This window comes from Telmatherina bonti (genome assembly GCF_933228915.1).
Source record: "Telmatherina bonti genome assembly, chromosome: 10".
Lineage (NCBI taxonomy): Eukaryota > Metazoa > Chordata > Actinopteri > Atheriniformes > Telmatherinidae > Telmatherina > Telmatherina bonti.
Window position 1 is genome coordinate 4,244,473 of NC_136628.1, and position 27,657 is coordinate 4,272,129.

The following is a 27,657-nucleotide window of genomic DNA, read 5'->3' on the forward strand; positions in this document are numbered from 1 at the left end:
CTCATCATGATGAGAATCTCCCGTTCCAAGACATCACCTTGAGAATCTCCCGTTCCACCTCATCACCATGAGAATCATTTGTTCCACCACATAATGATGAGAATCTCCCGTTCTACCTCATCATGATGAGAATCTCCCGTTCCACCTCATCACCATGAGAATCTCCCGTTCCACCTCATCACCATGAGAATCTCCCGTTCTACCTCATCATGATGAGAATGTCCCGTTCCAAGACATCACGATGAGAATCTCCCGTTCCACCTCATCATGATGAGAATCTCCTTTTCCACCTCATCACCATGAGAATCTCCCGTTCCACCTCATCATGATGAGAATCTCCCGTTCCACCACATCACCATGAGAATCTCCCGTTCCACCTCATCAACATGAGAATATCCTCTTCCACCTCATCACCATGAGAATCTCCCTTTCCACCTCATCACCATGAGAATATCCCGTTCCACCTCATCACCATGAGAATATCCCGTTCCACCACATCATGATGAGAATCTCCCGTTTCACATCATCACCATGAGAATCTCCCGTTCCACCTCATCACCATGAGCATCTCCCGTTTCACTTAATCACCATGAGAATATCCCATTCCACCACATAATGATGAGAATCTCCAATTCCACCTCATCACCATGAGAATCTCCCGTTCCACCTCATCATGATGAAAATCTCCCGTTCCACCTCATCATGATGAGAATCTCCCATTCCACCTCATCACCATGAGAATCTCCCGTTCCACCTCATCAACATGAGAATCTCCAGTTCTACCTCATCATGATGAGAATCTCCCATTCCAAGACATCACCATCAGAATCTCCCGTTCCAAGACATCACCTTGAGAATCTCCCGTTCCACCTCATCACCATGAGAATAATTTGTCCCACCTTATCATGATGAGAATCTCCCGTTCCACCTCATCATGATGAGAATCTCCCGTTCCACCACATAATGATGAGAATCTCCCGTTCTACCTCATCATGATGAGAATCTCCCGTTCCACCTCATCACCATGAGAATCTCCCGTTCCACCTCATCACCATGAGAATCTCCCGTTCTACCTCATCATGATGAGAATGTCCCGTTCCAAGACATCACGATGAGAATCTCCCGTTCCACCTCATCATGATGAGAATCTCCCTTTCCACCTCATCACCATGAGAATCTCCCGTTCCACCTCATCATGATGAGAATCTCCCGTTCCACCACATCACCATGAGAATCTCCTGTTCCACCACATCACCATGAGAATCTCCTGTTCCACCTCATCATGATGAGAATCTCCCGTTCCACTTCATCACCATGAGAATCTCCTGTTCCACCTCATCATGATGAGAATCTCCCGTTCCACTTCATCACCATGAGAATCTCCTGTTCCACCACATCACCATGACAATCTCCTGTTCCACCTCATCATGATGAGAATCTCCCGTTCCACTTCATCACCATGAGAATCTCCCGTTCCACCTCATCATGATGAGAATCTCCTGTTCCACCACATCACCATGAGAATCTCCTGTTCCACCTCATCATGATGAGAATCTCCCGTTCCACTTCATCACCATGAGAATCTCCCGTTCCACCTCATCACCATGAGAATCTCCTGTTCCACCTCATCATGATGAGAATCTCCCGTTCCACTTCATCACCATGAGAATCTCCTGTTCCACCTCATCATGATGAGAATCTCCCGTTCCTCCTCATCACCATGAGAATCTCCCGTTCCACCTCATCATGATGAGAATCTCCCATTCCACCTCATCACCATGAGAATCTCCCGTTCCACCTCATCAACATGAGAATATCCTGTTCCACCTCATCACCATGAGAATCTCCCTTTCCACCTCATCACCATGAGAATATCCCGTTCCACCTCATCACCATGAGAATATCCCGTTCCACCACATCATGATGAGAATCTCCCGTTTCACATCATCACCATGAGAATCTCCCGTTCCACCTCATCACCATGAGCATCTCCCGTTCCACTTAATCACCATGAGAATATCCCATTCCACCACATCATGATGAGAATCTCCCGTTCCACCACATCATTATGAGAATCTCCCGTTCTACCACATCATGAAGAAAATTTCCCGTTCCACCTCATCATGATGAGAATGTCCCGTTCTACCTCATCATGATGAGAATCTCCCGTTCCACCTCATCACCATGAGAATATCCCGTTCCACCACATCATGATGAGAATGTCCCGTTCCACATCATCACCATGAGAATGTCCCGTTCCACCACATCATGATGAGAATATCCCGTTCCACCATATCATTATGAGAATCTCCTGTTCCACCTCGTCAACACGAGAATCTCCCGTTCCACCACATCATGATGAGAATCTCCCGTTCAACCACATCATGATGGGAATCTCACGTTTCGCATCATCACTATGAGAATCTCCCGTTCCAACACATCACCATGAGAATCTCCCGTTCCACCTCATCACCATGAGAATCTCCCGTTCCTCCTCATCATGATGAGAATCTCCCGTTCCAACAAATCATTATGAGAATCTCCCGTTCCACCTCATCACCATGAGAATCTCCCGTTCCACCTCATCATGATGAAAATCTCCCGTTCCACCTCATCATGATGAGAATCTCCCATTCCACCTCATCATGATGAGAATCTCCCGTTCCACCTCATCAACATGAGAATCTCCAGTTCTACCTCATCATGATGAGAATCTACCATTCCAAGACATCACCATCAGAATCTCCCGTTCCAAGACATCACCTTGAGAATCTCCCGTTCCACCTCATCACCATGAGAATAATTTGTTCCACCTTATCATGATGAGAATCTCCCGTTCCACCTCATCATGATGAGAATCTCCCGTTCCACCACATAATGATGAGAATCTCCCGTTCTACCTCATCATGATGAGAATCTCCCGTTCCACCTCATCACCATGAGAATCTCCCGTTCCACCTCATCACCATGAGAATCTCCCGTTCTACCTCATCATGATGAGAATGTCCCGTTCCAAGACATCACGATGAGAATCTCCCGTTCCACCTCATCATGATGAGAATCTCCCTTTCCACCTCATCACCATGAGAATCTCCCGTTCCACCTCATCATGATGAGAATCTCCCATTCCACCTCATCACCATGAGAATCTCCCGTTCCACCTCATCAACATGAGAATATCCTGTTCCACCTCATCACCATGAGAATCTCCCTTTCCACCTCATCACCATGAGAATATCCCGTTCCACCTCATCACCATGAGAATATCCCGTTCCACCACATCATGATGAGAATCTCCCGTTTCACATCATCACCATGAGAATCTCCCGTTCCACCTCATCACCATGAGCATCTCCCGTTTCACTTAATCACCATGAGAATATCCCATTCCACCACATCATGATGAGAATCTCCAATTCCACCTCATCACCATGAGAATCTCCCGTTCCACCTCATCATGATGAAAATCTCCCGTTCCACCTCATCATGATGAGAATCTCCCATTCCACCTCATCACCATGAGAATCTCCCGTTCCACCTCATCAACATGAGAATCTCCAGTTCTACCTCATCATGATGAGAATCTCCCATTCCAAGACATCACCATCAGAATCTCCCGTTCCACCTCATCACCATGAGAATAATTTGTCCCACCTTATCATGATGAGACTCTCCCGTTCCACCTCATCATGATGAGAATCTCCCGTTCCACCACATAATGATGAGAATCTCCCGTTCTACCTCATCATGATGAGAATATCCCGTTCCACCATATCATTATGAGAATCTCCTGTTCCACCTCGTCAACATGAGAATCTCCCGTTCCACCACATCATGATGAGAATCTCCCGTTCAACCACATCATGATGGGAATCTCACGTTTCGCATCATCACTATGAGAATCTCCCGTTCCAACACATCACCATGAGAATCTCCCGTTCCACCTCATCACCATGAGAATCTCCCGTTCCTCCTCATCATGATGAGAATCTCCCGTTCCAACAAATCATTATGAGAATCTCCCGTTCCACCTCATCACCATGAGAATCTCCCGTTCCACCTCATCATGATGAAAATCTCCCGTTCCACCTCATCATGATGAGAATCTCCCATTCCACCTCATCACCATGAGAATCTCCCGTTCCACCTCATCAACATGAGAATCTCCAGTTCTACCTCATCATGATGAGAATCTACCATTCCAAGACATCACCATCAGAATCTCCCGTTCCAAGACATCACCTTGAGAATCTCCCGTTCCACCTCATCACCATGAGAATAATTTGTTCCACCTTATCATGATGAGAATCTCCCGTTCCACCTCATCATGATGAGAATCTCCCGTTCCACCACATAATGATGAGAATCTCCCGTTCTACCTCATCATGATGAGAATCTCCCGTTCCACCTCATCACCATGAGAATCTCCCGTTCCACCTCATCACCATGAGAATCTCCCGTTCTACCTCATCATGATGAGAATGTCCCGTTCCAAGACATCACGATGAGAATCTCCCGTTCCACCTCATCATGATGAGAATCTCCCTTTCCACCTCATCACCATCAGAATCTCCCGTTCCACCTCATCACCATGAGAATAATTTGTCCCACCTTATCATGATGAGACTCTCCCGTTCCACCTCATCATGATGAGAATCTCCCGTTCCACCACATAATGATGAGAATCTCCCGTTCTACCTCATCATGATGAGAATATCCCGTTCCACCATATCATTATGAGAATCTCCTGTTCCACCTCGTCAACATGAGAATCTCCCGTTCCACCACATCATGATGAGAATCTCCCGTTCAACCACATCATGATGGGAATCTCACGTTTCGCATCATCACTATGAGAATCTCCCGTTCCAACACATCACCATGAGAATCTCCCGTTCCACCTCATCACCATGAGAATCTCCCGTTCCTCCTCATCATGATGAGAATCTCCCGTTCCAACAAATCATTATGAGAATCTCCCGTTCCACCTCATCACCATGAGAATCTCCCGTTCCACCTCATCATGATGAAAATCTCCCGTTCCACCTCATCATGATGAGAATCTCCCATTCCACCTCATCACCATGAGAATCTCCCGTTCCACCTCATCAACATGAGAATCTCCAGTTCTACCTCATCATGATGAGAATCTACCATTCCAAGACATCACCATCAGAATCTCCCGTTCCAAGACATCACCTTGAGAATCTCCCGTTCCACCTCATCACCATGAGAATAATTTGTTCCACCTTATCATGATGAGAATCTCCCGTTCCACCTCATCATGATGAGAATCTCCCGTTCCACCACATAATGATGAGAATCTCCCGTTCTACCTCATCATGATGAGAATCTCCCGTTCCACCTCATCACCATGAGAATCTCCCGTTCCACCTCATCACCATGAGAATCTCCCGTTCTACCTCATCATGATGAGAATGTCCCGTTCCAAGACATCACGATGAGAATCTCCCGTTCCACCTCATCATGATGAGAATCTCCCTTTCCACCTCATCACCATGAGAATCTCCCGTTCCACCTCATCATGATGAGAATCTCCCATTCCACCTCATCACCATGAGAATCTCCCGTTCCACCTCATCAACATGAGAATATCCTGTTCCACCTCATCACCATGAGAATCTCCCTTTCCACCTCATCACCATGAGAATATCCCGTTCCACCTCATCACCATGAGAATATCCCGTTCCACCACATCATGATGAGAATCTCCCGTTTCACATCATCACCATGAGAATCTCCTGTTCCACCACATCACCATGAGAATCTCCTGTTCCACCACATCACCATGAGAATCTCCTGTTCCACCTCATCATGATGAGAATCTCCCGTTCCACTTCATCACCATGAGAATCTCCTGTTCCACCTCATCATGATGAGAATCTCCCGTTCCACTTCATCACCATGAGAATCTCCCGTTCCACCACATCACCATGAGAATCTCCCGTTCCACTTAATCACCATGAGAATATCCCATTCCACCACATCATGATGAGAATCTCCCGTTCCACCACATCATTATGAGAATCTCCCGTTCTACCACATCATGAAGAAAATTTCCCGTTCCACCTCATCATGATGAGAAATTCCCGTTCTACCTCATCATGATGAGAATCTCCCGTTCCACCTCATCACCATGAGAATATCCCGTTCCACCACATCATGATGAGAATGTCCCGTTCCACATCATCACCATGAGAATGTCCCGTTCCACCACATCATGATGAGAATATCCCGTTCCACCATATCATTATGAGAATCTCCTGTTCCACCTCGTCAACATGAGAATCTCCCGTTCCACCACATCATGATGAGAATCTCCCGTTCAACCACATCATGATGGGAATCTCACGTTTCGCATCATCACTATGAGAATCTCACGTTCCAACACATCACCATGAGAATCTCCCGTTCCACCTCATCACCATGAGAATCTCCCGTTCCTCCTCATCATGATGAGAATCTCCCGTTCCAACAAATCATTATGAGAATCTCCCGTTCCACCTCATCACCATGAGAATCTCCCGTTCCACCTCATCATGATGAAAATCTCCCGTTCCACCTCATCATGATGAGAATCTCCCATTCCACCTCATCACCATGAGAATCTCCCGTTCCACCTCATCAACATGAGAATCTCCAGTTCTACCTCATCATGATGAGAATCTACCATTCCAAGACATCACCATCAGAATCTCCCGTTCCAAGACATCACCTTGAGAATCTCCTGTTCCACCTCATCACCATGAGAATAATTTGTTCCACCTTATCATGATGAGAATCTCCCGTTCCACCTCATCATGATGAGAATCTCCCGTTCCACCACATAATGATGAGAATCTCCCGTTCTACCTCATCATGATGAGAATCTCCCGTTCCACCTCATCACCATGAGAATCTCCCGTTCCACCTCATCACCATGAGAATCTCCCGTTCTACCTCATCATGATGAGAATGTCCCGTTCCAAGACATCACGATGAGAATCTCCCGTTCCACCTCATCATGATGAGAATCTCCCTTTCCACCTCATCACCATGAGAATCTCCCGTTCCACCTCATCATGATGAGAATCTCCCATTCCACCTCATCACCATGAGAATCTCCCGTTCCACCTCATCAACATGAGAATATCCTGTTCCACCTCATCACCATGAGAATCTCCCTTTCCACCTCATCACCATGAGAATATCCCGTTCCACCTCATCACCATGAGAATATCCCGTTCCACCACATCATGATGAGAATCTCCCGTTTCACATCATCACCATGAGAATCTCCCGTTCCACCTCATCACCATGAGCATCTCCCGTTTCACTTAATCACCATGAGAATATCCCATTCCACCACATCATGATGAGAATCTCCAATTCCACCTCATCACCATGAGAATCTCCCGTTCCACCTCATCATGATGAAAATCTCCCGTTCCACCTCATCATGATGAGAATCTCCCATTCCACCTCATCACCATGAGAATCTCCCGTTCCACCTCATCACCATGAGAATCTCCCGTTCCTCCTCATCATGATGAGAATCTCCCGTTCCAACAAATCATTATGAGAATCTCCCGTTCCACCTCATCACCATGAGAATCTCCCGTTCCACCTCATCATGATGAAAATCTCCCGTTCCACCTCATCATGATGAGAATCTCCCATTCCACCTCATCACCATGAGAATCTCCCGTTCCACCTCATCAACATGAGAATCTCCAGTTCTACCTCATCATGATGAGAATCTACCATTCCAAGACATCACCATCAGAATCTCCCGTTCCAAGACATCACCTTGAGAATCTCCCGTTCCACCTCATCACCATGAGAATAATTTGTTCCACCTTATCATGATGAGAATCTCCCGTTCCACCTCATCATGATGAGAATCTCCCGTTCCACCACATAATGATGAGAATCTCCCGTTCTACCTCATCATGATGAGAATCTCCCGTTCCACCTCATCACCATGAGAATCTCCCGTTCCACCTCATCACCATGAGAATCTCCCGTTCTACCTCATCATGATGAGAATGTCCCGTTCCAAGACATCACGATGAGAATCTCCCGTTCCACCTCATCATGATGAGAATCTCCCTTTCCACCTCATCACCATGAGAATCTCCCGTTCCACCTCATCATGATGAGAATCTCCCATTCCACCTCATCACCATGAGAATCTCCCGTTCCACCTCATCAACATGAGAATATCCTGTTCCACCTCATCACCATGAGAATCTCCCTTTCCACCTCATCACCATGAGAATATCCCGTTCCACCTCATCACCATGAGAATATCCCGTTCCACCACATCATGATGAGAATCTCCCGTTTCACATCATCACCATGAGAATCTCCCGTTCCACCTCATCACCATGAGCATCTCCCGTTTCACTTAATCACCATGAGAATATCCCATTCCACCACATCATGATGAGAATCTCCAATTCCACCTCATCACCATGAGAATCTCCCGTTCCACCTCATCATGATGAAAATCTCCCGTTCCACCTCATCATGATGAGAATCTCCCATTCCACCTCATCACCATGAGAATCTCCCGTTCCACCTCATCAACATGAGAATCTCCAGTTCTACCTCATCATGATGAGAATCTCCCATTCCAAGACATCACCATCAGAATCTCCCGTTCCACCTCATCACCATGAGAATAATTTGTCCCACCTTATCATGATGAGAATCTCCCGTTCCACCTCATCATGATGAGAATCTCCCGTTCCACCACATAATGATGAGAATCTCCCGTTCTACCTCATCATGATGAGAATCTCCCGTTCCACCTCATCACCATGAGAATCTCCCGTTCCACCTCATCACCATGAGAATCTCCCGTTCTACCTCATCATGATGAGAATGTCCCTTTCCAAGACATCACGATGAGAATCTCCCGTTCCACCTCATCATGATGAGAATCTCCCTTTCCACCTCATCACCATGAGAATCTCCCGTTCCACCACATCACCATGAGAATCTCCTGTTCCACCACATCACCATGAGAATCTCCTGTTCCACCACATCACCATGAGAATCTCCTGTTCCACCTCATCATGATGAGAATCTCCCGTTCCACTTCATCACCATGAGAATCTCCTGTTCCACCTCATCATGATGAGAATCTCCCGTTCCACTTCATCACCATGAGAATCTCCCGTTCCACCACATCACCATGAGAATCTCCTGTTCCACCTCATCATGATGAGAATCTCCCGTTCACTTCATCACCATGAGAATCTCCTGTTCCACCTCATCACCATGAGAATCTCCCGTTCCACTTCATCACCATGGGAATCTCCTGTTCCACCACATCATGATGAGAATCTCCCGTTCCACTTCATCACCATGAGAATCTCCTGTTCCACCTCATCACCATGAGAATCTCCCGTTCCTCCTCATCACCATGAGAATCTCCCGTTCCACCTCATCATGATGAGAATCTCCCATTCCACCTCATCACCATGAGAATCTCCCGTTCCACCTCATCAACATGAGAATATCCTGTTCCACCTCATCACCATGAGAATCTCCCGTTCCACCTCATCACCATGAGAATATCCCGTTCCACCACATCATGATGAGAATCTCCCGTTTCACATCATCACCATGAGAATCTCCCGTTCCACCTCATCACCATGAGCATCTCCCGTTCCACTTAATCACCATGAGAATATCCCATTCCACCACATCATGATGAGAATCTCCCGTTCCACCTCATCACCATGAGAATCTCCCGTTCCACCTCATCATGATGAAAATCTCCCGTTCCACCTCATCATGATGAGAATCTCCCATTCCACCTCATCACCATGAGAATCTCCCGTTCCACCTCATCAACATGAGAATCTCCAGTTCTACCTCATCATGATGAGAATCTCCCGTTCCAAGACATCACCTTGAGAATCTCCCGTTCCACCTCATCACCATGAGAATAATTTGTTCCACCTTATCATGATGAGAATCTCCCGTTCCACCTCATCATGATGAGAATCTCCCGTTCCACCACATAATGATGAGAATCTCCCGTTCTACCTCATCATGATGAGAATCTCCCGTTCCACCTCATCACCATGAGAATCTCCCGTTCTACCTCATCATGATGAGAATGTCCCGTTCCAAGACATCACGATGAGAATCTCCCGTTCCACCTCATCATGATGAGAATCTCCCTTTCCACCTCATCACCATGAGAATCTCCCGTTCCACCTCATCATGATGAGAATCTCCCATTCCACCTCATCACCATGAGAATCTCCCGTTCCACCTCATCAACATGAGAATATCCTGTTCCACCTCATCACCATGAGAATCTCCCGTTCCACCTCATCACCATGAGAATATCCCGTTCCACCACATCATGATGAGAATCTCCCGTTTCACATCATCACCATGAGAATCTCCCGTTCCACCTCATCACCATGAGCATCTCCCGTTCCACTTAATCACCATGAGAATATCCCATTCCACCACATCATGATGAGAATCTCCCGTTCCACCTCATCACCATGAGAATCTCCCGTTCCACCTCATCATGATGAAAATCTCCCGTTCCACCTCATCATGATGAGAATCTCCCATTCCACCTCATCACCATGAGAATCTCCCGTTCCACCTCATCAACATGAGAATCTCCAGTTCTACCTCATCATGATGAGAATCTCCCGTTCCAAGACATCACCTTGAGAATCTCCCGTTCCACCTCATCACCATGAGAATAATTTGTTCCACCTTATCATGATGAGAATCTCCCGTTCCACCTCATCATGATGAGAATCTCCCGTTCCACCACATAATGATGAGAATCTCCCGTTCTACCTCATCATGATGAGAATCTCCCGTTCCACCTCATCACCATGAGAATCTCCCGTTCTACCTCATCATGATGAGAATGTCCCGTTCCAAGACATCACGATGAGAATCTCCCGTTCCACCTCATCATGATGAGAATCTCCCTTTCCACCTCATCACCATGAGAATCTCCCGTTCCACCTCATCATGATGAGAATCTCCCGTTCCACCACATCACCATGAGAATCTCCTGTTCCACCACATCACCATGAGAATCTCCTGTTCCACCACATCACCATGAGAATCTCCTGTTGCACCTCATCATGATGAGAATCTCCCGTTCCACCTCATCACCATGAGAATCTCCCGTTCTACCTCATCATGATGAGAATCTCCCGTTCCACCACATCACCATGAGAATCTCCCGTTCCAAGACATCACGATGAGAATCTCCCGTTCCACCTCATCATGATGAGAATCTCCCTTTCCACCTCATCACCATGAGAATCTCCCGTTCCACCTCATCACCATGAGAATCTCCCGTTCCACCTCATCACCATGAGAATCTCCCGTTCTACCTCATCATGATGAGAATGTCCCGTTCCAAGACATCACGATGAGAATCTCCCGTTCCACCTCATCATGATGAGAATCTCCCTTTCCACCTCATCACCATGAGAATCTCCCGTTCCACCTCATCATGATGAGAATCTCCCATTCCACCTCATCACCATGAGAATCTCCCGTTCCACCTCATCAACATGAGAATATCCTGTTCCACCTCATCACCATGAGAATCTCCCTTTCCACCTCATCACCATGAGAATATCCCGTTCCACCTCATCACCATGAGAATATCCCGTTCCACCACATCATGATGAGAATCTCCCGTTTCACATCATCACCATGAGAATCTCCCGTTCCACCTCATCACCATGAGCATCTCCCGTTTCACTTAATCACCATGAGAATATCCCATTCCACCACATCATGATGAGAATCTCCAATTCCACCTCATCACCATGAGAATCTCCCGTTCCACCTCATCATGATGAAAATCTCCCGTTCCACCTCATCATGATGAGAATCTCCCATTCCACCTCATCACCATGAGAATCTCCCGTTCCACCTCATCAACATGAGAATCTCCAGTTCTACCTCATCATGATGAGAATCTCCCATTCCAAGACATCACCATCAGAATCTCCCGTTCCACCTCATCACCATGAGAATAATTTGTCCCACCTTATCATGATGAGAATCTCCCGTTCCACCTCATCATGATGAGAATCTCCCGTTCCACCACATAATGATGAGAATCTCCCGTTCTACCTCATCATGATGAGAATCTCCCGTTCCACCTCATCACCATGAGAATCTCCCGTTCCACCTCATCACCATGAGAATCTCCCGTTCTACCTCATCATGATGAGAATGTCCCTTTCCAAGACATCACGATGAGAATCTCCCGTTCCACCTCATCATGATGAGAATCTCCCTTTCCACCTCATCACCATGAGAATCTCCCGTTCCACCACATCACCATGAGAATCTCCTGTTCCACCACATCACCATGAGAATCTCCTGTTCCACCACATCACCATGAGAATCTCCTGTTCCACCTCATCATGATGAGAATCTCCCGTTCCACTTCATCACCATGAGAATCTCCTGTTCCACCTCATCATGATGAGAATCTCCCGTTCCACTTCATCACCATGAGAATCTCCCGTTCCACCACATCACCATGAGAATCTCCTGTTCCACCTCATCATGATGAGAATCTCCCGTTCACTTCATCACCATGAGAATCTCCTGTTCCACCTCATCACCATGAGAATCTCCCGTTCCACTTCATCACCATGGGAATCTCCTGTTCCACCACATCATGATGAGAATCTCCCGTTCCACTTCATCACCATGAGAATCTCCTGTTCCACCTCATCACCATGAGAATCTCCCGTTCCTCCTCATCACCATGAGAATCTCCCGTTCCACCTCATCATGATGAGAATCTCCCATTCCACCTCATCACCATGAGAATCTCCCGTTCCACCTCATCAACATGAGAATATCCTGTTCCACCTCATCACCATGAGAATCTCCCGTTCCACCTCATCACCATGAGAATATCCCGTTCCACCACATCATGATGAGAATCTCCCGTTTCACATCATCACCATGAGAATCTCCCGTTCCACCTCATCACCATGAGCATCTCCCGTTCCACTTAATCACCATGAGAATATCCCATTCCACCACATCATGATGAGAATCTCCCGTTCCACCTCATCACCATGAGAATCTCCCGTTCCACCTCATCATGATGAAAATCTCCCGTTCCACCTCATCATGATGAGAATCTCCCATTCCACCTCATCACCATGAGAATCTCCCGTTCCACCTCATCAACATGAGAATCTCCAGTTCTACCTCATCATGATGAGAATCTCCCGTTCCAAGACATCACCTTGAGAATCTCCCGTTCCACCTCATCACCATGAGAATAATTTGTTCCACCTTATCATGATGAGAATCTCCCGTTCCACCTCATCATGATGAGAATCTCCCGTTCCACCACATAATGATGAGAATCTCCCGTTCTACCTCATCATGATGAGAATCTCCCGTTCCACCTCATCACCATGAGAATCTCCCGTTCTACCTCATCATGATGAGAATGTCCCGTTCCAAGACATCACGATGAGAATCTCCCGTTCCACCTCATCATGATGAGAATCTCCCTTTCCACCTCATCACCATGAGAATCTCCCGTTCCACCTCATCATGATGAGAATCTCCCATTCCACCTCATCACCATGAGAATCTCCCGTTCCACCTCATCAACATGAGAATATCCTGTTCCACCTCATCACCATGAGAATCTCCCGTTCCACCTCATCACCATGAGAATATCCCGTTCCACCACATCATGATGAGAATCTCCCGTTTCACATCATCACCATGAGAATCTCCCGTTCCACCTCATCACCATGAGCATCTCCCGTTCCACTTAATCACCATGAGAATATCCCATTCCACCACATCATGATGAGAATCTCCCGTTCCACCTCATCACCATGAGAATCTCCCGTTCCACCTCATCATGATGAAAATCTCCCGTTCCACCTCATCATGATGAGAATCTCCCATTCCACCTCATCACCATGAGAATCTCCCGTTCCACCTCATCAACATGAGAATCTCCAGTTCTACCTCATCATGATGAGAATCTCCCGTTCCAAGACATCACCTTGAGAATCTCCCGTTCCACCTCATCACCATGAGAATAATTTGTTCCACCTTATCATGATGAGAATCTCCCGTTCCACCTCATCATGATGAGAATCTCCCGTTCCACCACATAATGATGAGAATCTCCCGTTCTACCTCATCATGATGAGAATCTCCCGTTCCACCTCATCACCATGAGAATCTCCCGTTCTACCTCATCATGATGAGAATGTCCCGTTCCAAGACATCACGATGAGAATCTCCCGTTCCACCTCATCATGATGAGAATCTCCCTTTCCACCTCATCACCATGAGAATCTCCCGTTCCACCTCATCATGATGAGAATCTCCCGTTCCACCACATCACCATGAGAATCTCCTGTTCCACCACATCACCATGAGAATCTCCTGTTCCACCACATCACCATGAGAATCTCCTGTTGCACCTCATCATGATGAGAATCTCCCGTTCCACCTCATCACCATGAGAATCTCCCGTTCTACCTCATCATGATGAGAATCTCCCGTTCCACCACATCACCATGAGAATCTCCCGTTCCAAGACATCACGATGAGAATCTCCCGTTCCACCTCATCATGATGAGAATCTCCCTTTCCACCTCATCACCATGAGAATCTCCCGTTCCACCTCATCATGATGAGAATCTCCCGTTCCACCACATCACCATGAGAATCTCCCGTTCCACTTCATCACCATGAGAATCTGCTGTTCCACCACATCACCATGAGAATCTCCTGTTCCACCTCATCATGATGAGAATCTCCCGTTCCACTTCATCACCATGAGAATCTCCTGTTCCACCTCATCACCATGAGAATCTCCCGTTCCACTTCATCACCATGAGAATCTCCTGTTCCACCACATCATGATGAGAATCTCCTGTTCCACCACATCACCATGAGAATCTCCTGTTCCACCTCATCATGATGAGAATCTCCCGTTCCACCACATCACCATGAGAATCTCCTGTTCCACCTCATCATGATGAGAATCTCCCGTTCCACTTCATCACCATGAGAATCTCCTGTTCCACCTCATCACCATGAGAATCTCCTGTTCCACCTCATCATGATGAGAATCTCCCGTTCCACTTCATCACCATGAGAATCTCCTGTTCCACCTCATCACCATGAGAATCTCCCGTTCCTCCTCATCACCATGAGAATCTCCCGTTCCACCTCATCATGATGAGAATCTCCCGTTCCACCACATCATGATGAGAATCTCCCGTTCCTCCTCATCACCATGAGAATCTCCCGTTCCACCTCATCACCATGAGAATCTCCCGTTCCACCTCATCATGATGAGAATCTCCCGTTCCACCTCATCATGATGAGAATCTCCCGTTCCACCACATCCCAAAGCTGCTCTGTTGGATGTAGATCTGGTGACTGTGGACGTCCTTGGAGGATAGTGAACTTATTGTCATGGTGGAGATGATTTGAGGTTTGTGACATGGTGCATTATCTTGCTGGAAGTTTCCTGAGAAAGGGAAGGACATGGTCATAGGAGGAGATACGGTTGTTCTCAGCTAACAGGAAGTGCACCTGGTGTGTTCTTCTGCTGCATTCTGGATATTTTCTCTATGTCAGACCTTCTCTGGAAACCCTAGAGATGATTGTGTGTTAAAATCCCAATAGACATTCAGACCAACAACCTTAAATGTTGTTTCTTTCTCATTCTGATGCTCAGTTTAAACTTCCGCAGCTCTTCTCCTCTATGCCTACATGACATGCAGCAATGTGATTGCCTCATCAGCTGTTAAACAAAGAAGCTACACATGTATACCAAATAAAGTGATCATCATTTAACAACTTCAGAAAGACTATGAGACTGAAGTTTCAGGTTTGTAGTTCCACATGTCAGACGTGTCTGCTTCTTTCAGATATGGAGGGATGAGTTCCTTGTTTGGGACCCAGAAGACTTTGATGGTATTAATGAGATTTCACTGTCGTCTGACGCCATCTGGGTACCTGATGTCATCGTGAGTGAATTGTAAGAACTTCCAGAAACATCTTCCTTAACATTTCAGTTGTTTCCCTGTTAAATCTGTCATATCAGCTTGATATTAGGGTCATGGAAGAAAAACAATTTGAATTCTGAGAAAAACGTCAGAATTCTGACTGCTGTTACAATATGTTATGGTTCGGATATTTAGCCATGTTCTACAGTAATGTGCATCTCCTGGTATGTCATGTGAAGTTGCTGCAGACAGCGGCATTTATAGCAGAAAAAAGTGCTTGACCTGTTGTCCACTGGATTCACCATTTCACAGTGGCAACTGCCCCTAATACAGAACGGCAAATACCTTTTCCAATAAAGGAGTAGATAGATAGATAGACAGATAGATAGATAGATAGATAGATAGATAGATAGATAGATAGATAGATAGATAGATAGATAGATAGATAGATAGATAGATAGATAGATAGATATCCTCGAACCCAGCAAATCAATGACACCTCTAAATAAAATAAAGAAAAACAAATTAATGGAAAAATTTGTTTAAACTTTTACACGGTAGTGTACAGATATACTGTATATTATATACAGGACAGTGCCTGCTGCTAACAAGGAACCAGATTTGTAGAGAAACTGAGATCCAAAAACAGCAAATGAAGAAAAATGTCAGAATTTGAAGATTAAAGACAGAATCATGACTTTTTTGTTTTTTCTTTAATGACTCTTATACTCTTCCGTGGATAAAAGGTGGCATTTCTTAGACTTCCCTAATCAGACTGTTTAACTTTGACATGAACAAATGCCCACAACTAGTTGTTTGATCATTTAAAATACGTAATTTTACAGAATTAAAGTAAAAAAGAAGAACTGCAGATCAGGAAAGGGTCCTGGTTCCACAGAACCTGGAAAATAAATGCATTAGTCGATAGATAAAACTCCTGGACTGAGGTCTGAAATGCTCTCAAAATAAACTTTAAATGATGTCTTATTATGCTATCATTATTATTAATGGTAAATGGACTGAAACCTGTGAAACACTAAGCATCTAACATGCAGAATTGTCCTGGTTGAGAAGAGTTACATGAGAAATGGGACATATAAAAGTGGTGTTAGCATGTCCCGTTGGGTTTCAGCTAAGACGTCTCTCCTCTGTCGGTGGTTTGACAGTGTGCATGAGGGCAAGTCTCCCCCGATCCCCTACGTCTACGTCAACTCTTCTGGCTCGGTGAAGAACTACCGCCCCATCCAGGCGGTGCTAGCTTGCAGTCTGGAGATGTACGCCTTTCCATTTGACAAGCAGAACTGCAGTCTCACCTTCCGCAGCTGGCTTCACTCTGGTCTGTTGTCCTCTATCAGCTATCTTTCTACTTCACAATAAAGCAATTCTTTTCTTTTCTGGGCAAATATTTTATTAAGGACATTTGCATGTAGTCGTGGATTCCTCCACTCCCTCATAAAGCCATCTGGGTCCAGTCTTTGGACATCCCAAGTGTACAGTCATGGCAGCAGCAGAGCAACCAGAGCTTACAATGAGCTGCTAAAACATATAATCAGATTTTAAAACAAGAACAGATTTTTGCCTGAAATGTTTATTAACAGTCACAAAGTTTAATTTAAGCAGAGCAGTAACTTGATGAGGATGTTCATCTGGACTACTGTCCTTGTCCCAGTCTTCACCAGCACAACCAATAATTTCATCTTAAGAATTTCTCACATCTGTTGGTCGTTACCATGGCAACAACTTCATGACATCCTCAGGGGAAAAGTTGCACGGCATAAAGAATGTATTCTCTTCCTAACCATGGTCACTTTCTCAGCAAATAAATTCAGTTGAACTAAGCATGAAATATTTTTGCTAAAACTCAACCAGGTCGTGATAAAAGTGACCGACTGAGTGAACGACTCAAACATGGAAAAAATGAGTTGCTTGGCTCTGAACATCACAGACACATAAAGGTTTAAAGGTGCTTTAAGTGAAAGTGTTTTAGGTGATGCAGGCAGTGCCATCCACTGAGCGCAAAGAGAAGCATCAGCACTTTGAACAGGTTTTCAAGGAAATGACAAACGAGTAAATACAAGATGTTCACCAAACGTGGAAAAAAAAAACCCTCAAACATCAAATTTAAGGTCCTGCAGAAGTAAAAAGAAGAACTTTCTGGAATCATATGCAATTCCTTCCATGTGAAAGCTCCACAAAGCTACTTATTCCTCTGCTACAGAGCAGAATGAGAACCAAAATAAAACTACTGAGGCTGCATACATGTAGCAGGAGCCTACATCCTGACTGGTTGATAGTAAGCCAGCCGCAGAACTGAGCAGCTGCTAATGGAAGAAACTGCAAGACACAAATTCAGCCCTGCAGATAATTCATAGAAGATGGTGATGTCCCGTTTGATAGCTGTGATGAACACTACATAAAAGAAACAAGAAGAACTCTGTTTTCCAGACAACATAATCAGGCTTTCATGCTTGGAATGAAAAGCAGTTGCAGCAGCGAGGGAATAAAAACTTGTTTCAGACCAAAGCAGAAAGATGTTTGCATGTTGGAGGAGGCCTCTCAGCCAGGTTTCTGCATTGTACAAACACGTCATATGACTTTGGTTCCATGATTAGGTCATGTGATAACAACTGTACACCATCAACGTCTCTGACGCTGATACATGGAAACACAACGGAAAGAGGAAGCCATCTGATGTTTTTCATCTTCCTGTGGTTTTATCTCCTTCTGCAGTGAAAGAAATAGATCTGGCTCTGTGGAGGAGTGCAGAGGCCATAGCTAACGATAAGAGGGAGTTCATGAATGATGGAGAATGGGAATTGCTTTCCATTCCTTCCCAGTACTGGCAGATTCACCAAGACAACACTGACTATGCTCAGATCCAGTTCAATGTAAGTATTTAAAATGTACTTTTGCCATTTTTATGAAGGTAACAGTTAGCAGGAGGAAAACAAGCTAAAGGAAGAGAATGAAAGTGCCACACAGCTTTTATTCTGGGCCTGATATGAGGATATGCTGCAGCTCTGCAACAGTTGTGCAGGTAGCTGCATCGATGGCCGCAGCTGCAACTGCTTGTCACAAACTGCACTCCTCTGTGCCCCCCTCCCCCCAGCTCTGCGTTAGAATTGCAAAGGGTAGAGCAATTGGCTGCGACCTTCATGGATTGAGAAACAGCTAAACGAGCGACGGGGCAGAGGCTGCTTCTGGCAAGCAGAGAGGAGCTGATAGACAGGGGAGGGTGAGCAACCATAATGAGACGGTCTCAGTGACTGCCTGATCAATGGACCTCTTGTTTGATGTGAGCAAAATGGCCCCACAGCCCATCGCAGGTGGAGAGCGGGACGACTGCTGTTTATTCAGCTTGAAAATGGAGGCGTTTCTCTAAAGGAGCTTTTCATGGCTCACTGAGATACTGTCACACTGCCGTAGTTCTGTTGCTAAGTGTCACATATGAAAGGTTTTTTCCCTTTTTTTCCTCAAAAATATGTAACTTATGCAAATCAAATACCACTTGCATCTTAAACAGTAACATGGTTAGATAACATACTGAACCTGGTCCTCAAACCCGAGCTCTAAACCTGGTCTTCGAACCTGGGCTCAAAACCTGCAGAACCTGGGCTCCAAACCAAGGATCCGGCTCTGGGAAAACACAGCAAAGCTTTAACTTTCTTTCATCCTTACATCTGCAGAATGAAGCCATGCATGGATCCAGATATCAGAGCTGATTTGCATTTCTCAAATCCATAGTTTGAATAAGTCCTGGATAACATTTAAGGATCCTTGCCATCACACAGAGCTCTGTGAACTGTGAAACAATATAAAGTATTACTTAAACATCTTGCACATTTGCCATTCTGGTTTATTTGATGTGGCTGAAAATCAGCCACGGAAAATAGATGCGTAAACATCATCATCAAAGGCTGATTTGACCAGGTTGGTGAAGGAAAACTGTAACCGTGTTAACATTGAAAACCTACAGTTCCAAGAAAGTGCAGTATTAAATACCTCTACTAAATACTAAATACTAAATACTAAATACCTCTCTGCTGTGCTATGGCTGCAGCTTGCCATCTGAGGTGAATAAAAGGGTTCAATTTAGCGGAACTTAAATTTTATTCTGCTTCATGTGTTGGTCCTTAGACAACATATTAAATTAATTCATGAGCATCAATCCTCTCTTTTCTGTCAGTTCAGATTTACGGCAAACTAATGTAATATTACTGAAGTTTTCTCCATAGTGATAGAAACCTCAGAAAACACTTGCAGAACATGATGTTTGAACAGAGCTCGCTGCTTTTGTCTTTATTCCAGCTGCTGATCCGCCGACGCCCCCTGCTGTATGTGGTGGGCCTTCTCATCCCCAGTATCTTCCTCATGTTGGTGGATGTGGTCAGCTTCTACCTGCCATTGGACAGCGGCACGCGCATAGCCTTCAAAATTAGCATACTGCTAGGCTACACAGTCTTCAGAGTCAACCTGACGGATGAGCTTCCGGTCACTGCTGTCAGGACTCCACTCATTGGTGGGATGTTTCTCTACACGTGTTTGTGCTATTATACACGGTCCATCTAAAAACTAAGTCACCACCTGAAATTAACTCATTTGCTAAAATCAAATCAAACACATTTCTACCTGAACAATGTGGAGCCAGAAGAAAACCACTTGTGTTCAGGAAACAGAGTGGGATGTAAATAAGGCGGGGAGGGGGGGTCAGCGGCATGATGGTGGTGTGAATAACAGGCAGGCAGGTCAACACAGGAGCTGAAGGAAGATGATGTTGGTTGTGGTGAGGAAGGACCACATGCTGTTACCACCGGCTAGACAAGCAGTCTGCCGATGACTGGAGGACCACATGCTGTTACCACCGGCTAGACAAGCAGTCTGCCGATGACTGGAGGACCACATGCTGTTACCACCGGCTAGACAAGCAGTCTGCCGATGACTGGAGGACCACATGCTGTTACCACCGGCTAGACAAGCAGTCTGCCGATGACTGGAGGACCAAGCAGGTTTAAGTACCGTCGCTGATGGAAGATGGGACACAGCTGAACGCTGCCGTCGCCAAGGAAACAGGCAATAGATCACTACACCTTTTCTGCCTTCAATTAGCTGGGGAGCATGAAGACCGGACTCTGAGCTGGATGACGGTCATGTGGTCTGATGGATCCAGATCAACCCGGTTCCAGAGTGATGGAGCATCAGGGTAAGAAGATAGGCAGATGTGAAAGAGCAGTATAGGGAACAGGAAAGACCATTTTCACAAGAGTCCATAGACCTGAATCCCACGGAGGATCTTTGGGAGGGTCTGGAGAGTCTCCAGACCTGAATCCCACGGAGGATCTTTGGGAGGGTCTGGAGAGTCCATAGACCTGAATCCCACGGAGGATCTTTGGGAGGGTCTGGAGAGTCTCCAGACCTGAATCCCACGGAGGATCTTTGGGAGGGTCTGGAGAGTCCATAGACCTGAATCCCACGGAGGATCTTTGGGAGGGTCTGGAGAGTCCATAGACCTGAATCCCACGGAGGATCTTTGGGAGGGTCTGGAGAGTCTCCAGACCTGAATCCCACGGAGGATCTTTGGGAGGGTCTGGAGAGTCCATAGACCTGAATCCCACGGAGGATCTTTGGGAGGGTCTGGAGAGTCCATAGACCTGAATCCCACGGAGGATCTTTGGGAGGGTCTGGAGAGTCCATAGACCTGAATCCCACGGAGGATCTTTGGGAGGGTCTGGAGAGTCCATAGACCTGAATCCCACGGAGGATCTTTGGGAGGGTCTGGAGAGTCTCCAGACCTGAATCCATAGGAGGATCTTTGGGAGGGTCTGGAGAGTCTCCAGACCTGAATCCATTGGAGGATCTTTGGGAGGGTCTGGAGAGTCCATAGACCTGAACCCCACGGAGGATCTTTGGGAGGGTCTGGAGAGTCTCCAGACCTGAATCCATTGGAGGATCTTTGGGAGGGTCTGGAGAGTCCATAGACCTGAATCCCACGGAGGATCTTTGGGAGGGTCTGGAGAGTCCATAGACCTGAACCCATTGGAGGATCTTTGGGAGGGTCTGGAGAGTCCATAGACCTGAACCCCACGGAGGATCTTTGGGAGGGTCTGGAGAGTCCATAGACCTGAATCCCACGGAGGATCTTTGGGAGGGTCTGGAGAGTCCATAGACCTGAACCCATTGGAGGATCTTTGGGAGGGTCTGGAGAAGGGTTTGACTCTCCCATCATCCAGACCAAATCCTGCAGAAAACCGAATGCAACGCTGGATGGAAATAAATGTTGCGATGTTGCAGAAGCTTCTGGGGACGGAGAAAGATGCTGGAATCAGAGCTGAAGGAGAGACAAGCAGATGTTAGGGCAGGGACGTTGCTCCTGGAAGTCCACAAGGAGTTTTTAGATGTTTACATGTTTCAACAAACCTGATGCAATGAATGTAATTGTGCAGAACTTGACAGCAAGCTGTTGGATTCATTTATTTGAGTCAGGTGTACTGGAGCAGAAAACATCTAAAAGCTGCAGACAGTCCCCTAAGGACCATGTGAGGACCGGAATCGTCCATCCCTGTGTCAAAGTGGGATTTTTTTGGACAGGCTGTGTACTTATCAGTGATAATTTCTTCATGAGTGTTGATGACATAGTACATCGCTTTGCACCTGACGACCAACATGCTCAGAAAAAGCTAAAAAAAATATGAATATATTTGAAAACGTCATATCAGGATAACTGCGGAAGCGTGAGAGAGCTGAAGTCCAAGATCCCGGCTCTGGGAGAAGATCAACGATTATAATTGCAGATTCTTTTAGTTGCTGGCAATCATTTCTGGATTGAGTGAGTATTTGTGAGCTTCTCTGGCCTCCTTGCAGGTGTGTTCTTTGTGGTGTGCATGGCCATGCTGATGCTCAGCCTCATCAAGTCCATCCTGGTGGTGAAGCTGCTCCACCACGGCGAGAAAGGGGTGAAGGAGATGTCGTTGTCCGCCTGCCTGCTGGACAGGTATGGCTCAGCTGGTTTCAGCTTCACCGAAAGCGCTCTGACCTCCCTGAAGACCCTGGACAACATCAACTTGTCTGGAGGTGAGCGTGGTGCTCTGAGACAGCAGGACGTCAGCAAACCTTCATTTCTGGAGAGTCGTGTCTGAACAGAATAACTTGTGGGAAAGTTTAAACTCTTAAAAATCAAATGAAAAAAGTTTGCGGAAAATCTAAGGATCATCTGTAAAAATCTGTTTCCTGACCAGGTTCTGTTCATGTTTTCATAGATTACGAACTTGAAAACTCGCTCGATGAGGATCTGCTGTCCCTGAACCAGATCCAGGATCCCACTTCTGGACTGGAGTGGCTTCTCCAAGAACTGGTTTCGCTCCGCGTAGCTTTTTCCCAGGAGGAAGGCGAGTCCTTGGCTCAGGCTGACTGGCTGGACCTGTGTTTGCGTCTCGACCGGCTTCTCTTCCGCCTCTACCTGCTTGTTCTGGCCTTGTACACATGCACTCTGCTGCTGCTGTGGGCCAGTTGGAGCTTTGCTTGACTCGACAACTCACCTGTCCAGACTGCAGTTAGTGGAAAAGCCTGGATGCGTTCGACGGAATAAAGTTATGCGTGAAGGATTTTACTGTTCAGTTTGCTGCTTTTCTCACAACAGAAATAATATCCTCTTTCTTTCAGCACATCAGAGCAGCATTTCTTATTGCACTGATCAAACTGAAACATAAAATCATCTGCCATTTCATTTTCATGTCATTGCTTTGGTCATATCAGTCCAAATGAGCTAAACTTACAGCTGCAGAAGTGTCAGTCCCACAAAACAGATCCTCGCTTCACTGCTTCAGTCATTCCAAAAGAGTTAAACTAGTTATGAAAATGTCCTGCAGAGGATGGCTTCTCCTCTCAACATGATTCTCTCTGTTGGAGGAAACATATGTTACATATTCTGCTCTGTGACGGTTACATTGCATCTCTGTGTGAGTGTCAGCAGATCTGTAAGAGTTTTCCTGCTGAACATGACCTCGCTAAGAGGATGAGGCAGTTTTAGCAGCTGGCTCGTAGCGCACATTCTGCTGATTACAGTTTGTCTCTGTCTTTGTGCTGACGGGGACATCGTGAACAATAAAATTCTCTACCAAGATTCTGCTGGTCTGTCGCTGCTGTTTTAAGTCTTGAGATGATGTTTTTTCAACCATCCTTCCAGCTGGATCCCAACGTCTCTGTGTGGAAGGGATGGGACGGGTCCAGGTGGCTGTAAACCGGGCCAGGATACCACCAATCCACCGGAGTGTGGCAGGATCCCACCAGGAAACACAGCTTTTCTGTGACAATGCTGTTTTCATTATATCTTGAATATTTTCTGCGACTGCAAGAAGGTTCTGGGAACCTGCGTGTTCAGACCTACAGGAGGGTTTTGGTGTGTCTGGTTACATCATCCGTGTGTGTGTGCGCAGAAGTTTAGCAGTGCTGTGTGTGTATGTGTGGGTTGGAGTGTGTGCTGTGGGATGGCCTGTGGGTATGAGAGAGTTGGAAGAAGAGATGTTTTGTTGTGTTTGGTGTGTGTGTTTTTACTTGTAATCTGAGCCTGAGCAGCTAAATTTGACACATCTTTTAGAAAGATTAAAAAAAAAAAAAAAGTTTAGGTAAATATGTAATCAATGAGTTTGTTTTGGGAGCTGTGGTTTGTCGCATGACTCCTAAAATGTGACTTTTATTAGATAATGTCAAAATTAGCCTTAGAAATCCTTTTCTAAATATATTGTGATCAAATTAACCTTAAAAGGATTTAAAAAAAAAAAAAAATTGGTTATCAACTATGCTTTAGTTTTGAAAGTGCATTTAAAAGGATGACAGATATATAAAGAAAATGATTAAAATAAAATAAGGTGATAAACAGCAGAAGATGAGCTTCTTTGATATCTGGGAGGATACTAGGTAAGACTAGAATTTGTGTGATACCAGATAAAGTATGTGAATGTTTGTATGTCTGCCTCATTGAAGAGAAAAAGATCGACCATTCCCCCTGACTGGTCAGGGGTCGACTGAGACCTTACTGTAGTTTTACAGGTAGAGCAAAAGGTGCCTTTTTCTGCCCAAAGGGAGGTTGGTGAAGATCAGCAAACACAATCAGAAGTTTACTTCTTGTCTCTTTAAAGCAGAAACAATAAATATCTGTTGGTGTTTTTTTTCCGGAGGAAAATCCAATATAAAATAATAAAAATAACAGGTTAGAATCTTTCCTCTGCTTTAACTGCGATGCTTGGAAGGAAAAACTGCTTACTGGGTCTGTTATAGCAGACAGAGGCTTGGAAGCCAGTTGGAAATGAGAGAATGAGTAATAAAAACAGCACTGACCAGATGAAGAAATGACATTAGATCTGGACGTTTTGACACAACACAAACCTTAAGTTTTAATGCTTATAAGTTACCATGAAATTACTTTTCTTTGTGATCCAGGAGATGCAAGGTGAGTCCATAAACAACATGTTGGAGGCAGAGTGGAATAAACAGTAAAATCTGCTGACTGTTTGTCGGCTAATTGTTTATCTGAAAGTCACTGACCCTGTTTAAAAAAAGGTCTACAGCATCCTTTCATGGTGTGCTGAGCAAGTCCTGTCTGTGTCTTGTACAGGCCTGACGCTTGCCTTTTGTTTTTAAACATCTTTTTATTTCACAAAAGGAAATCTTCAAAACACAATGTCACTTAGTCCTGAATTTTATAGTTTAGATTTCCTCTGTCCCCTTCTACCAACCCACCCTAATCATCTAAAAATGGAAAGAAAAGAATCATGAATGAATAAAACATTTTGTACAAGTATATATACACTCGCATTCATTAATAGAACAACAAAAAAAAAGCATTAATTATAATAACTAGAAATTTCACTCGTCTTGCCGAAGAGCAACTGTGAATGCCCTTTTATGCTGAATATAAGGAAATATATAAAAAAATATAAGATATATTTATATATAAATATAAAAAATATAAGGAATTTCAAAACAACTTGGAGAAGCAGCACAACTATTCTACTTGATTAACCAAGGTACTGCACTGGGATGCATGAACACATGAAGAAGAGCCTGTTCCTTTAACCACGACACCGGCAGGGCGCTCAGCTGCTCACTGGCAGAAGTGTTGAAATACTTTAACCATTGGGATAGGAACGCTTTTTTGAAACTTTTAAATGGGTGAAGTAGCACAAACAGTTTATTAGCTTGCTTTTCTCGGCATTAGGAGAGAAGAAGCACAAGCATCTGACAGGTTAATGAAAGGAAAATAAATTCTTTTGCAAATACTTAACCAGGGACTATCTTCTAATGGTCTAAGTGCTTCTCCCAGGTCTTCTTGAGTGATTGAAAAGCAGATTGTCTTTCTTTTATATTATATTTATTTCTTATTTATATTTATTATATAGTTTGCTAATTTTTTACTATTATTATGTTGACTGTTAACAAAGTATTGTTCTGATACAGCAGTCATTTCTTTTCTTTAATATTTAGTCTAGACTCCGAATTTGTAAATATCTTTAAATATTTAAAAAATGTATTGATTTCAAATTCTGATTTTAATTCAATAAATAATTTTAACTACCTATTCAGATCCAACAAGTCTTTAAACGGTGATGTGCCAGATTTCATTCACTGCTGAGTGTTTTGTGATTTTAGCATTCAGGTCTTGATTATCAAAGATTGGATTGGATATAGAAGTACAAGAGGTGCTCCAGCTTTTTTCCTTCCAAGTTTTGGTTACAGAAAAACATTTATCACTATTTTTTTTATCTTTTCAAAGTTATTAAAGGGAGATGCGGGAAGTGGAATAAAAGTTTCTGATTCTATCTGGACCCACAGGGAATCTTGTCTCTCCAAAGAGCACAGAATCATATTCCTGAGTTGGACTGCCCAGGTTCGGTACGCCAGGACCACTCATTGATTCAGGCTTCATAGTGACCAGGCTAACTTGAGGCTTTATGTTGCGCCAAATAAATCCTGAAATATGTCTATTAATTGAGTTAAAAAACTGTACAGATAGGAAACATGGCAACATCTGAAAAAGAAAACAAAATCTTGGAAGAACATTAATTTTAATTATGTTTATTCTACTGAAAAGTGACCAAGGCAAAGAAGAACAATTCAACAGGTCTGATTTGACCTTAAATGTAAGGGGAATATAATTTTCTCAACTAGTTTATCCGAAGTAACAATTATACCCAAATACTTCAAACCTTTTGGAGCACCGCGTTGAGTTGGTGTCGTGTAAGGAAACTGCAGATTTGTGAAAATCTATCCTGAATCCGGAATGACTTCCAAATTCTTTAATTATATTTAAAGCTGGAGTAGGTGATGTTGGGGAGCTAGCAAGAAGTAAAAATGCCGCCCCGTCTTGGCTCCTCCCCCTCTGGTTTTGCTCCTTGCGTGATCCAAGGCTTTTTTATTCTCAGCTTTATGAATGGGGACTGAGTAGAGGGTGCGTGAGGCGTCTCGGTGCGCCGGGGTGCGGCCTGGCTGCCGCTCAGTGGCGGTCTGGACGCCCTGGCTCTCTGTTGGCGTAGGTTGGACTCTCTGCCTGCAGGGGTCGGGGGTGCCTTCGGGTTCTTGGGGCCCTGGCGTCTGCCCTGGGCGCCCGGTGCCCAGCGGGGGCGGTCCT

The 27,657-nt window shown here is 45.1% G+C and overlaps 1 protein-coding gene across 1 annotated transcript in view; it reads left to right on the forward strand.

Moving 5' to 3' along the window:
* htr3b (5-hydroxytryptamine (serotonin) receptor 3B) overlaps positions 1 to 23,556 on the forward strand; it is a gene marked incomplete at both ends in the record, with an annotated part of 42,673 nt that extends 19,117 nt beyond the window's left edge. The window contains 6 exons of the mRNA XM_079248170.1: positions 15,960 to 16,069; positions 17,204 to 17,373; positions 18,768 to 18,925; positions 20,346 to 20,556; positions 22,896 to 23,105; positions 23,291 to 23,556. Coding sequence (XP_079104296.1) covers positions 15,960 to 16,069; positions 17,204 to 17,373; positions 18,768 to 18,925; positions 20,346 to 20,556; positions 22,896 to 23,105; positions 23,291 to 23,556 — 1,125 coding nt within the window. The remainder of the gene's footprint in view (positions 1 to 15,959; positions 16,070 to 17,203; positions 17,374 to 18,767; positions 18,926 to 20,345; positions 20,557 to 22,895; positions 23,106 to 23,290) is intronic.
* Between the last annotated feature and the right edge of the window lie 4,101 nt (positions 23,557 to 27,657).